The sequence below is a fragment of the Mus caroli genome, unplaced genomic scaffold (genome assembly GCF_978045245.1).
Source record: "Mus caroli unplaced genomic scaffold, Mus_caroli_1 scaffold_13, whole genome shotgun sequence".
NCBI lineage: Eukaryota > Metazoa > Chordata > Mammalia > Rodentia > Muridae > Mus > Mus caroli.
Window position 1 is genome coordinate 21,407,388 of NW_028227268.1, and position 14,081 is coordinate 21,421,468.

The 14,081-nt window shown below is 48.5% G+C and overlaps 1 protein-coding gene across 2 annotated transcripts; it reads left to right on the top strand.

The window, feature by feature from the left end:
• Positions 1 to 9,452: 9,452 nt before the first annotated feature.
• Ghdc (GH3 domain containing) lies at positions 9,453 to 14,081 on the top strand. Of its 2 annotated transcripts, none has more exons than XM_021177129.2 (9): positions 9,453 to 9,540; positions 9,914 to 10,191; positions 10,469 to 10,590; positions 10,717 to 11,218; positions 11,666 to 11,858; positions 11,956 to 12,027; positions 12,103 to 12,236; positions 12,808 to 12,893; positions 13,163 to 14,081. In XM_021177129.2, exons 2-9 carry the CDS (start codon positions 9,927 to 9,929, stop codon positions 13,382 to 13,384), a joined length of 1,596 nt encoding a protein of 531 aa, XP_021032788.1. In that variant the 5' UTR covers positions 9,453 to 9,540; positions 9,914 to 9,926; the 3' UTR covers positions 13,385 to 14,081. The 2 variants fall into 2 exon arrangements, with proteins under 2 accessions (XP_021032788.1, XP_021032789.1); XM_021177130.3 differs by having other exon boundaries at positions 9,473 to 9,564.

Here is a 14,081-nt window from a genome sequence, read left to right on the forward strand (position 1 = left end):
AGCTGTGAGCTGTCATGAGGGTGCTGGGAACTGAACCCCAGTCCTCTCTGGAAGAGCAGCCAGTGCTCTTAACCACTGAGCCATCTCTCCAGCCCCTCCTTCTGGGTTTTGGCAAGCCTGTCATACACCTGGATGAAGCTTTGTGAGGTCAGATTACAGATATTGGTCCTGTAGGCGGGAGGTCATTCACAGATCAGGTCAAAGATGACAGTCACATGCAGGGAAGTCCTTCAAAAGGACAGAAGTCAGGGCAGGAACTCAAACAGGGTAGGAACCTGGACGCAGGAGCGGATGCAGAGGCCATGGAGGTGTGCTGCTTACTGGCTTGTTCTCCTTGGATTACTCAGTCTGCTTTCTGCAGGCATGCATGCAGGCAGAATACTATATAGAACCCAGGACCACCTGTGTAGGCATAATGTTATTGTGCACTGTGTAAAGATTATCCTTGTATATTATTCAAATGATGATTTTAGTGCCCCCTCCAATCTGGTTGCAAAACATTGCTCCCAAATTATTCCCTAATTGGTCAATAAAGAAGCTGATCAGCCAATGACTGAACAGGGGAGGAAATCAGTGGGCTTCCTCCCAGCCAAGGGATGGAGGAGACAGGGAGAGGGGAAGAGGGGATTTGCCACAGAAAGAGTATAGGAGAAAACACCTAGAGCCCAGAGAGCCAGATCAGTACTAAAATGCAGGTATCTCTGGGATTCTGGCTGGGAGGTACAGATTAGCTTAGAGGATTAAAGTGGAGTACTACTGCTCAGTCACTGTGCCCTTCTAGCTTGTTAAATAAATAGAATAGTCTACTCTTAATTATTTGGGAGCTAGCTGTGGTTAAGAGGAAAATTGCTACAAGCACACTTATTTTAAAAGCCACTAACAAGGGCCTGGAGAGATGGCTCAGTGGTTAAGAGCACTGACTGCTCTTCCAGAGGTCCTGAGTTCAATTCCCAGCAACCAACCATATGGTGACTCACAACCATCTGTAATGGGATCTGATGCCCTCTTCTGGCCTGCAGGTAGAATGCTGTATAAATAATAATAATATAATAAAACGCCCCCAAAAATATTTTTAAAAAATTAGCAAACACACCCTACTATAAACTAGGCATGATGGTACATGCCTGTAATCCTAGCACTTGGGAGGTAGAAAGCAGGGGTATCAAAAGTTCAAGGCTATCCTTAACCTTATCTCAAAAAAGGACAACTGGAAACCCAGTGGTGTAGGCAAAAGCAGCCCCTTATCTTTAATCCCAGCACTTGGGAGGCAGAGGCAGGCCGATTTCTGAGTTCGAGACCAGCCTGGTCTACAGAGTGAGTTCCAGGACAGCCAGGGCTACACAGAGAAACCCTGTCTCGGAAAAAAAAAAAAAAAACAAAAACAAAAAAACAAAGTCAATTTCAGGACATCAAGGGCTATACAGTAAAATTCTGTCTTGAAACCAAACCAAAACAAACAAAACCAAGCAAAAAGGGTGTGGGGATATGTTGAGCTGAAGAGACTGTTCAGCAGTTAAAGTACTTAAACTGCAGTTGGGCCTCCTTTTTTTTTTTTTTTTAAAGATTTATTTACTTATTATATGTAAATACACTGTAGCTGTCTTCAGACACTCCAGAGAGGGAGTCAGATCTCATTACAAGATGGTTGTGAGCCACCATGTGGTTGCTGGGATTTGAACTCTGGACCTTCGGAAGAACAGTCGGGTGCTCTTACCCACTGAGCCATCTCACCAGCCCACAGTTGGGCCTTCATTTCCAGCACTCAGAAGGCAGAGGCAAGCAGATCTCTGAGTTCAAGACCTTTTCTACAGAACTAGTCTACAGAGTGAGTTCCAGGACAGCCAGGCCTACACAAAGAAACCCTGTCTCCAAAAACCTGAAAAACACAAGAGAGCTTGCTGCTCTTACAGAAGGCAGGCCTGGATTCAGTCTCCAGCACCCACATGGTGGCTTACAGTCATCTGTAGCTCCAGTTCCAGGGGATCCAGTGCCCTCCTCTGGCTTCCATGGGCACTGGGCACACACTGGGTACATGAACAATCATGTAGGCAAATACTCATACCCCAAAAATAAAAATAAATAAATGTTTAAAAAGGAAGAAGAGAAAACTCCTATTGGAGCCCCAGTGAATATAGCTTGAAGGGGGACAGAAAAAGCAACAAGGGAAAGCTGGGAGATCATTCTAAGCTAGAGAAGATGGTGTCATCTGGGAACCCACAGCCATGGGTCTGAAGCAGAGTCACAGACCTAATTATCAACATTGAAAGATGCTTGAGGGGGCTGGAGAGATGGCTCAGTGGTTAAGAGCATTCACTGCTCCTCTAGAGGTCCTGAGTTCAAATCCCAGCAACCACATGGTGGCTCACAACCATCTGTAACAAGGCCTGATTCCCTCTCTGGTGTCTGAAGACAGCTACAGTGTACTTACATATAATAAAGAAAATAAATCTTTAAAAAAAAAAAAAAAAGAAAGATGCTTGAACTCTAGACTTATTCCAAGTTTGAGGCTTTAAAAAAAATGGTGATAAACATTCTGTGGTCCTCCAAGGAATGGGACTGTAGCTCCGTGGTAGGACCCTTGCCTCATGTGCAGAAGACGCTGAGTTCAAATCTTAACACAAGAAGTAAACAGAAGACTCTTTGCCTGAGACAGATGCTTTTCATGGGGCGACCCGGTAGCATGGCGCAGTGACGGGGGAGCACAGCCAGGAAGCAAGGTGGAGGGAAAGATTTTGAGCTTATTGTATGCTGCAGATGTAGCTCGGTTGGCAGAGTGCTCGGCTAGCATACATGCCGCTCTGTGTTTGATTCCCAGGAATGCATAACCGTCTGTGGTGGTATGTGCTTCTAATGCCAGCACTTGGGAAGCAGAGGCAGGAAGATCAGAAGTAATATGTTTGAAGATAGAGACCCTGTGCTCCGTGATGTCTAACTACAGTAGCTGGACTTGGGGGTTTTGAATAGATTTATTAAGTCTGTAGGGAAGTAAATGATTGAAGAGCAGGTTGTAGATACATAGCAAACATCATACCAGGGGTTTATAACATCTAGCAGAGATGAGGAGAGCATCCTGATTGGGAGAGCCACCAGAGGGAACACCATCCAACTGGAGGCTTAGAAACAGCCGCAGAGATGGAGTGGGGAAGTTGAAGCAGTCAAGTTGAGTTCCTGATTGAGCTTTTTCTCCATCAGCATGTGAGCTCTGGCTTCCTGCTCACAAATATAGTCTTTTTTTCTTTTTGTTTTTTGTTTGTTTGTTTGTTTGTTTGTTTTCTTTTTGTTTTTTCGAAACAGGGTTTCTCTGTAGAGCCCTGGCTGTCATGGAACTCACTTTGTAGACCAGGCTGACCTCAAACTCAGAAATCCGCCTGCCTCTGCATCCCAAGTGCTGGAATTAAAGGCCCGCACCACCACCGCCCGGCTAAGAAATGTAATTTTTTTTTAAAGGAGGAGCTGTCTAGAGGATACTAAATGGCTGAAAAGGAGACCTGCTGCTGCCAAGGGTTGCTCTCACTCTCTCTTCCTTTCACATGGGCTCTCACTATGTAGTCCTGATTGGCCTGGAACTTACTTTGTAGATGGGTTGTATTTGAATTCACAGAGATCCTCCTGCCTCTACTTCTGGAGTGCTGGGATTAAACACATGTGCAACCACCACGACAGACTAAGCTTTCTTTCTTAGGCTCTGTTCCCAAATATACCAGACCCCCTCATCCCCCTCACTCTGCCCCCAGTCAGAATTAGCGCTCCTTCAAAGACTGCCTGTGTTCTCTCTACCCGTCACTATAGATGAAAACCACTAACCCTTCTACCACAGGTCAGTTCTATTTCTGTTTCTTCTAATTCCTTCTCTATGAATTAGGACCACTTTTTTTTTTTTTTTTTTTTTTTTTTTTTTTTTTTTTTTTTGGTTTTTCGAGACAGGGTTTCTCTGTGTAGCCCTGGCTGTCCTGGAACTCACTCTGTAGACCAGGCTGGCCTCAAACTCAGAAATCCGCCTGCCTCTGCCTCCCAAGTGCTGGGATTAATGGTGTGCACCACCATGCCCGGCTTAGTCTTTTCTTCTATCATGGGATGAGCTATGTGGTTTCTCCCTGTAGCTGCTCTCAAGGACGTTTTTAGCTTGGGGCTATTTAACTGTTTTCTCTCTCTCTCTCTCTCTCTCTCTCTCTCTCTCTCTCTCTCTCTCTCTCTCTCTCTCCATTCCAGAGCCGGGGGACCCAGCCTGTCACAGGATACCCGAGCTTGGAGGACACATCATGTACACACATATGCACATCGTAACAATTAACATGTTGTTTTTAAAATATTTAATCTTATGTGTGTGAGTGTCGTGCCTGCATGTGTTTATGTACACTGTATGAGCCTTGTGCTGGCAGCAAGCAGCAGAAGGCATCAGATCTCCTGGGACCTAAGGGGAACTGAGCCCGAGTGCTCTGCAAATGCAGCAGGCATTCTTAACCGCTGGTCCATCTCTCCAGCTCCGGCAAACTTTCTGAGCTTGTTGTGTGCTGTGGAAAGTGTAAGCACGGGTACTTTCCAGATCATGCCAGGGAACCAGCATTATCCTAATGCCAGAGCCTGACCAAGACATCACAAGACCAACATGACTCATGAATATGGACACAAACATCCTGAACACAGGCTAGCAGATTATAGCCATCAACATAAAAAGGGAACTGTTATATAAGTACAAAAAGACATAAAAAGAACACCTCAGCATATAAAAACAACTGTACAGTACCACAAAGTCAGATTTATCTCCGTAATCCAGAGACATCTTAGCATAGAGTCTATTTGAGTATCAATATGATTAAAAATAGAAGTTGAGGGGGCTGGAGAGATGGCTCAGCGGTTAAGAGCCCTGACTGCTCTTGTGAAGGTCCTGAGTTCAAATCCCAGCAACCACATGGTGGCTCACAACCACCTGTAATGAGATCTGACACCCTCTTCTGGGGTATCTGAAGACACATACAGTGTACTTACACATAATAATAAATAAATCTTTGGGCCAGAGAGAGCAGGGACTGAGCAAGCAGGGTTGACCAGAGCGAGCAAGGGCCAACTGGAAAGAGTGAGGCCAGAGCAAACAGAGGTTCTGAGTTCAGTTCCTAGCAACCACATGATGGCGGCTCACAACCATCTGTACAGCAACAGTGTACTCATATACATAAAATAAATAAATCTTGAGAGAGAGAGAGAGAGAGAGAGAGAGAGAGAGAGAGAAGTGGAGCTGGGTGGTGGCGAATGACTTCAAGCCCAGCCCTCGGGAGGCAGAGGCAGGTGGCTCTCTGAGTTTGAAGCCAGCCTGGACTACAGGGAGAGTTCCAGGACATGTCTCAGAAACAACAACAACATGCAGAATGATAGACCTGATACCCACAGGTTGTCTCTGATTTTCACACATGCTGTGGCACACATATAAATATATATTTTGTGTTGTTGTTTCTTTAAGACAGGTTCTGTGTAGCCCTGGCTACCCTGGAACTGCCTTTGTAGACCAGGCTAGCTTGAACTCATCTGCCTCTGCCTCCCGAGTGCTAAGCCTAAAGGTGTGCACCACCACACCTGGCAAATGCAGAGTTGTCTTGGGCATGCTGACAATGTTCAAAAGTTGACTTGGTGTTAGTCGCCTGGACCCCGTGGAGATCCTGAACACATCGAATCACACACTCAAAGGGTGACTCATGAGTGGATTATATCTAATATAGCTGTCTCTTGTGAGACAATGCCGGGGCCTAGCAAACACAGGAGTGAATGCTCACAGTCAGCTATTGGATGGATCACAGGGCCCCCAATGGAGGAGCTAGAGAAAGTACCCAAGGAGCTAAAGGGAACTGCAACCCCATAGGTGGAACATTATTATGAACTAACCAGTACCCCAGAGCTCTTGACTCTAGCTGCATTTGTATCAAAAGATGGCCTAGTCGGCCATCACTGGAAAGAGAGGCCCATTGGACTTGCCAACTTTATATGCCCCAGTACAGGGGAATGCCAGGGCCAAGGGGTGGGGGTGGGTGGGTGGGGGACTGGGCGGGGGAGTGTATTGGGGACTTTTTGGATTGCATTGGAAATGTAATTGAGGAAAATACCTAATTAAAAAATCATAAAAAAATAAAAAATAAAAATAAAAGCTGATGTGGGGGCAATCTAGCTAACACATCTGACATGGTATTGATCATCAAGTTTGATTGGGTTTATCTGGCTTGCAAGCTGGCTCCTTCTTCCCTCCTCTCTGCTCCACATGTGTCTCTCCTGAATGATACTGAGTTGATGAAATCAACCTTCTGTTACAGAAGAGGCCCAATCCTGGGTCAAGGATGGACAGGTCGTTATTGTGTCCATTTGAAGGCCAGTATAATGTGGTCAAGTGTCCAAAATTCTAGACACACCTGTGGTGGTTTTAAAGAAAATGGCCCCCATCAACTCATAGGGAGTGGCCTATCAGGAGGTGTGGCCTTGTTGGAGGAAGTGCATCACTAGGGGTGGGCTTTGAGGTTTCAAATGAGGGCCAGTGTTGCTCTCTCTTCCTGCTGTCTGTCAATTAGGATGTAAGGCTCTCAGCCACCTCTCCAGCACCATGTCTGCCTGCCTGTCACCATGCTTCCCACCTTGATGATAATAAACTGTAAGGCAGCCTCAATTCAATATTTTCCCTTATAAGAGTTGCTGTGGGGGGCTGGAGAGATGGCTCAGTGGATAAGAGCACTGACTGTTCTTCCAGAAGACCTGAGTTCAAATCCCAGAAACCACATGGTGGCTCACAACCATCCGTAATGAGATCTGATGCCCTTCTTCTGGTGTGTCTGAAGACAGTTACAGTGTACTTACATAATAAACAAATCTTTTAAAAAGAAAAGAAAAGAAGAGAGAAGAAAAGAGGTTCTGTGGTCATGATGTATCTCTGCACAGCAATAAAACCCTGAGACAGCACCCAAATAAGGCAGTTTGCTTTTCAAATCATAAAGAAGCAAATAAGCAAATGTGTGGTCTTCAAGACAGAAGGGAAGGGAGGTGGGGAGGGGAGAAGTAGCTAAAGAGGCTCAGCTGAGAAAAGATGCAAGGTTTTCCCCAAGTCCTGAAGACCAGCTGAGATATCCAGTCTCTTGAACTGAACAACCACTGGGTTCTTGGACCTTCCATCTGTAGACAGTCACTGTTGGACTAGCTGAATCACAGCCTGTAAGCCATTCTAATAAATTCTGTGTGTGTGTGTGTGTGTGTGTGTGTGTGTGTGTGTGTGTAAGTGTGTATACACTGGCTTTGAACTCATATACATAAAATAAATAAATCTTAAAAAATAAAAAAAAGAAACAATATTTAGCCAGGTGGTGGTGGTGCGTGTCTTTAGTCCCAGCATTCAGGAGGCACAGGCAGGTGGACCTCTAAGTTTGAGGCCAGCCTGTTCTACAGAGGGAGTCCCAGGACAGCCAAAGCTATACAGAGAAACCCTGCCTCATAAAACAATAGCAATATAATATTTAATTTGAGGAGAAAAAAAAGAACTTAAGCTGGGATTCACAGGGACTGGAGATATAGCTAACTTGGTAAGTATTTGCCTAGAATATTAAAGCCATAAATTCCATCTCAACACTGCATTAAACTGGGTGTGGTGGCCCGACTGTAATCCCAGCTCTCTGGAAGTATTGGCAGGAGGATTAAGAATTCAAAGTTGGACTAGAGAGATGGCTCAACAGTTAAGAGCACTGGCTGCTCTTCCAAAGGACCAACGTTCAATTCCCAGCACCCACATGGCAGCTCACAAACTGTAACTCCAGTTCCAGGAGATCTAAGACTCACACACAGAGACACACACAGGTAAAATATCAAAGCACTTAAAATAAGAAATAAGGGATTTGGGGGCAATGTTGTGAAATCACAAAGAACCAATAAAAAAATTTAAAAATGAAATAAATATTTCAAGTAGGTTTTGGTTTTGTAATTAATTTGTATATTTGGTTTTGCTTTTTTGAGATAAAGTCAGTAAATTCAGACACACCAATTACCAGGAAAATGTGATTGACCCATAGATGACAAACTGCTGTAAGCCATCCTACTTAAGGACCTGCCATAGTATAACTGACTGTGTCAGCTTGTCTGTAGAAGGGGGTGGGTTGCTGTCTATCTGTCTGTCTTGGAGGTTTCTTAGCAGATTGCCGATGGCACACGCTGCATTCAGGTTTAAGGCCACCTAAGTCAAAGTCATCTTTTTTTTTAACTAATTTTGTGGAGATTTACAGACTGGGGACAACTTTGGATATTTGTTGATGTTTTGTTATTCATTCTTTTGAGGCAGGGACTCTCTATATAGCCCTGGCTGTCCTGGAACTTACTGTGTAGATCAGGCTGGCCTCAAACTCAGAGAGCTCCTTCTACCTCTGCCTCTGAGCGTGGAGATTAAAAGTGTGCACCACAAGGTCTAGCTATTATTTACTCTGTAAGGCAGCACCTGCTATGTAGCCCACACTGGCCGCTGACTTAGTGGAGCCATTCCTCTTCCCCAGCCTCTCCCAAATGCAGGGATTGCAGATGCATTATGTAGAATAGGGTTTTTGGTTTGTTTGTTGGGGTTTGTTGTTGGTGGTGGTTTTTTAAGATATGGGGCTGGAGAGATGGCTCAGTGGTTAAGAGCACTGACTGCTCTTCAGAGGTCCTGAGTTCAAATCCTAGAAACCACATGGTGGTTCACAACCATCTGTAATGAGATCTGATGCCCTCTTCTGGGGTGTCTGAAGACAGCTGCAGTGTACTCATATAAAATAGATAAAATTTCAAAAGGTGAGGAGGGAGGCAAACATCCCTTTCCAAAAAGAAAGAAAGAAAGAGAGAAAGGAAGATAGAAAGATAGAAAGATAGAGATGTGTAGCTCGGGCTGGCCTTGAACTTCTTATGTAGCTGTAGCTGTGGGTGACCTTGCTCTTTTTTTTTGGGGGGGGGGGGGGTTGGGTGGAGATGGGACAGGACCTCTCTCTCTCTCCTTCTTTCTTTTTTTGGTTTTTCGAGACAGGGTTTCTCTGTGTAGCCCTGGCTGTCCTGGAACTCACTCTGTAGACCAGGCTGGCCTCCAACTCAGAAATCCGCCTGCCTCTGCCTCCTGAGTGCTGGGATTAAAGGTGTGCACCACCACTGCCCGGCTGACCTTGACCTCTTGCTGGCACATACCCTAGGGCTGCGACAACTGGTCTGCACGACCACACCTAGGCAGCCGTGGTTTTAGTTGAGTCTGAATCTGCTCCCGGATGGAAAGCGAGCACTCTTTCCACACACACCTCCACACACACCTCCCCGTCTTTCTTGAAGATCTTGCTACCCTGGCCTTAACTCCCTCCATCTGCCAACCTGAGCCAGCAACTCAACCTTTCGCCCTTTTAGGTAACTTGTTCCTTTAAGAACATCCCTCCCCACCCCCCGGGTCCTCCCAGTCAGGCCGGATTTCCTGCCCAAGCCCTGCCTTTTAAAGTCATCACTTCAACTTTCAGGACTGCAGTAGACAGAGACCAGACACACTGAGGGACCCTGAGGGGTCCCGGAGTGCTGAAAGTAAGCAGAAGTGGACTGTGGCAGGTGCATATATATATATATATACACCCAGGGCTCTAGGGGGAAACGGGACCAGGGAAGGGAAGATCCTGAGAGAAAGCAAAGTCACTTGGGAGTGGGTAAAAAATGTCATGCCCAGCCCTCTCCGTCTTCTGAGGGAGGAGCTGTCAGAGCTGTTCTTCTAGCTCGAGAAGCAAGGATGCCAGTTAGTAGGCTGCCAGATTCTTGAAGGTCTCTCTTCCATATTGCCTGCCTAGCAGGGTCCTGGCTTCCTCCCACCGTCGTCTCTTCCTCTGTTTTCTGTATGTGTCGGAGTGTGTGGGAAGACATGGTTATCCCCCTCACACCCCATTCCACCCCATTCCTCTCCCAGGAGCTCCTTGGAGATGCTTCTGCTGTGGCTGCTGCTACTGCTGCTCCTCGTGCCCCTGCTGGCCATACTCTGGCAGCAGAGGTCTCGGGGTACCAGGCCATGCTGGCTCATCAGTCTCCAACACCGAGTGGCCTGGGGGATGCTGGGCTGGGCAGCCGCCTGGCAGCAGTGGAGACTAGACTGGAGCACGTTGAATGTGGGCCAGAGCCAGCAGCAGGCCCTCATGTGGTGTCTGAAGAAAGCCCAGGGCTCCTGCTGTCTCCCCAGGGAGGACACAGGTGTGTTTCTGGCACCTGGGGGAGGTGACCCAAGGAGAGAAAATAGCCCACAAGGCAGTCAGATTCTAGAACCCAAGGGCCCCTTCATTTACCACCAATATGATGTGGCTTACAACCTGACACCTGTTAGGATGGGTTTTCCTTTGCTGGGCCCTGGTCTAGCCTTCACCTCATTTCCCAGGCCCTTTCTGGGTTCCTTTCTCAAGGCTCTCCACAGCCTCCTCAGTTCCTGAGGAGTTTCTGATTTTTTTTTGGGGGGGTGGGGGGTCATCTACAGACATGAGAACCTTCTGGAATCATCTTCCACTGACCCAAACCAGCCACACCCAGGAGGAAGAAAGTGAAGAGACGCTCCCATCCCCTTCCTCCCCCTGGTACCATGGAGATGCCTCTTTGCAGGTAAACAGAGGTACCTCCACCTCACAACAGCCGACCCCTCCCAAAAGGAGGTACAAAGAAGGCCTGCTGTGGTAGCTGGGGTCTGGTTCTAAGGTCTGGATGACAGGCCCTCCTGTCTCCCTCCAGGCCACCCTGCTGGGTCTAATAACCCTAAACAAGGCCTACCCAGAAGTGCTGGCTCCAGGAAGTACTGCCTGTGTGACCCCTACATCGCCATGGCCATGCTCTGTCCCCTGGCTTGGGCACGCCCTGGGCCGGGTAAGCCCCGATGGAGCCAAGGACCCCCGGACCCTGCTGCTGGAGGCATTGATATCCCCGGGGCTGAGGGTACTTGAGGCAAGGACTGCAGTGGAGCTCCTGGATGTCTTTGTGGGCTTGGAGGCTGATGGTGAAGAACTGGCTGAGGCCATAGCGGCTGGGATTCTGGGAACGCTTCTCCCCAAACGAGCCGCTGAGCTGAAGGAGGCCCTAGAGCAGGGACCCCGAGGATTGGCCCGCCGGCTCTGGCCAAAGCTGCAGGTGGTGGTGACTCTGGACTCAGGAGGACAGGCAGAAGCTGTGGCTGCCCTTAGGGTCCTGTGGTGCCAAGGGCTAGCCTTCTTCTCTCCTGCTTATGCTGCCTCAGGAGGTCAGCTTGATGCGGGGGTGGGATTGGATGGATGCAGGTGGGGCTGGGGGCAGATGTCATACAGCTAGCTACCATGCATTGAGCCACAGACGCTTACCTTCTTCAACCCTCCTCAGCGCCTGGGATGGTATGGGTTACTAGCTCTAACAGCCAAGCACGCCAAGGTTCACTGAGACAAAGTGTCTCACGCAGACTCAGGTGGTACCAGGATTTGTTTCCAGCTCTGATCCCTGCCAGAACCACAGCCTCTCTGCCTGCTTCTGCTCAGTCAAGACCGGGAAAGAGCAGGCTGGCCCTGGGGGTGGTTTCCAGAGAGGTTGAATCAGGGGGGCCAGATGCTTAGAGGAGCCGGGCCTGTTGTCCCGAGTGAGGCGTTACTTTCTGCTGTTGCCTGGCAGAATGGAATGCGCCATGGGGTTGACAAGAAGATTGTCTTGCTCTCTATAGGAGTGGTGGCCCTAAACCTGTGGCCAGAGCGACCCCAAGGATCCTATCTTCTGCCCCCTGGAGTCCCCTTTATTGAGCTGCTTCCAATCAAGGAAGGAACCCAAGAGGAGGCAGCCTCCACTCTCCTCCTCACTGATGCCCAAAGGGAGAAGGAGTATGAGTTGGTGCTGACTAAGCACACCAGCTTGACCAGGTGATTCTCCTACTAACTGGCCCTTGTCTCCTCTGATGACGGACCCTGGCCTTGGGAAGGGACATAAGCTCACTCTTCCTCCCAACCCGCTCCTTAGGTGCCGCCTGGGTGACGTGGTCCAGGTGGTTGGTACCTACAATCAGTGCCCTGTGGTCAGGTTCACCTGCAGGTAGGTGACGCCGGGGTGGGGGGATGACGAGAGGCCGTCCCTGTGCCTTGGGCCCACTCCCTCTTCCTTCCTCAGGCTGGGGCAAACCCTGAATGTTCGAGGAGAAGTTACTGATGAGACTGTATTCTCTGTGGCCCTAGCCCAAGCAGTGGGGCAGTGGCCAGGTGCCAAGCTGTTGGACCATGTCTGTGTGGAGAGCAGTGTTCTGGGTAAGCATCTCCACCATCTCCTACCTCCATTTCTTGGATCTGGCTATCCTCTGACCCGTGTTCGCCCTGACCAAAGACATCTAGGAAGGAGATAAAACACACCCGTCCCCACTGTTCCTAAAGAAAGTCCCTCTCTCAGGGCTGGAGAGATGGCTCAGCGGTTAAGAGCACTGACTGCTCTTCCAAAGGCCCTGAGTTCAAATCCCAGCAACCACATGGTGGCTCACAACCATCTGTAATGAGATCTGACCCCCCTCTTCTGGTGTGTCTGACGGCAGTAACAGTGTATTTACATGAAAGAAAGAAAGAAAGAGAGAGAGAGAGAGAGAGAGAGGGGAGGAAGGGAGGAAGGGAGGGAGAAAGTCCCTCTCTATATCTAACTTCCATCCCTACAGTCTCCACCCCTTTTCTTTCCTGATCTGTCTCATATTTAGAAGTCATTTGTAGGTTCCCCTCTATTCATCTCTTACCCCATTAACCTTAGAATAGGCGAGAAGCGAGGGTGCAGGGTGTCAGTTCTTGAAGCCGCCTTGTCCTCAGAAAGTCTGTTTTCCTGTGGCTTTATCCTCAGACTCCTGTGAGGGTTCTGCCCCACACTACGAAGTGTTTGTAGAGCTGAGGGGGTTGAGGAATCTGTCGGAGGAAAATCGAGACAAGGTAAATGATGAGACCTGGGTCTGATTCGAAATCTCTTTTGCTCTACAAGCTCCCAGTTGTCATGGAGATGAGAGAGCTAAGGGAAGAGGGTGGGCCTTAGGGAGGGGGCGGCACCCCCTTTCAGAGAATCTAGAAAGGAAGCATGGGTCCCACAACACACATTTCCACACCAAAATCCTAAGTGCATGTGGCCTTGGATACGGTCATGCACATTCGGTACACATGCCACCGCATCGCATCATGGCCTTAACTCACTATTCTGCCCTTAGCTTGACCACTGCCTTCAGGAAGCCTCCGCACAGTACAAGTCCTTGCGGTTCCGGGGCAGTGTGGGTCCTGCCAAAGTCCATCTGGTGAGGCCAGGGAGCTTCAAGGTTCTCCGGGAAGCACTGGCAGCCTGCTCCTCCTCCTCCTGCCGCCCTCCTGAAATGCCTCGGGTCATCAGGCTCAGGCACCTGGCCCAACTCCTGCAGAAGAGGGTGATATCCTAACCAAGGCAGCCAGCCTTCCTGTTTCTGCCTCACTCTTTCCTCTGGGACATCTCTGGATGTTGAGTCCTGGATCAGATGTCACATAACATTGGTCCAATTGGGTCCAATTGGACTCCTTGGCAAGTTTTAAGATGCCGGCTTGGAGCATACAGATGAACCCATCATTGATGGTCTCCCATCAGCCTATCCTTCATGAGACTGCTGGTCCTTCTCATGTGCTTGGCCAAGGTACAGCAAGGGCTAAAAGTGTAGGCAGTGCTTCTGGAGCAGATGAAGAAACCTCAGGCTCAGGGGCTGGTGAGATGGCTCAACAGGTAAGAGCACTGACTGCTCTTCCAAAGGTCCTGAGTTCAAATCCCAGCAACCACATGGTGCCTCACAACCATCCGCAATGAGATCAGATGCCCTCTTCTGGTGTGTCTGAAGACAGCTACAGTGTACCTACATATAACAATAAATAAATCTGAAAGAAAGAAAGAAAGAAAAAAAGAAAGAAAGAAAGGAAAGAAAGAAACCTCAGCCTCATTGTCTCATGGTCTAGGGTGTGTCTTGCACAACCTCCTGAAGGGCTGAGGCCCACAATGGCCCAGTGTTCAGTGCTCTTCTTACCAGATGCCCCCATCCCTCCATCTTCCTCTCCCCTGCTTACTCTATCATTCTGTTCCCTGGATCAACCCCCAAATAAAATTAAATATAT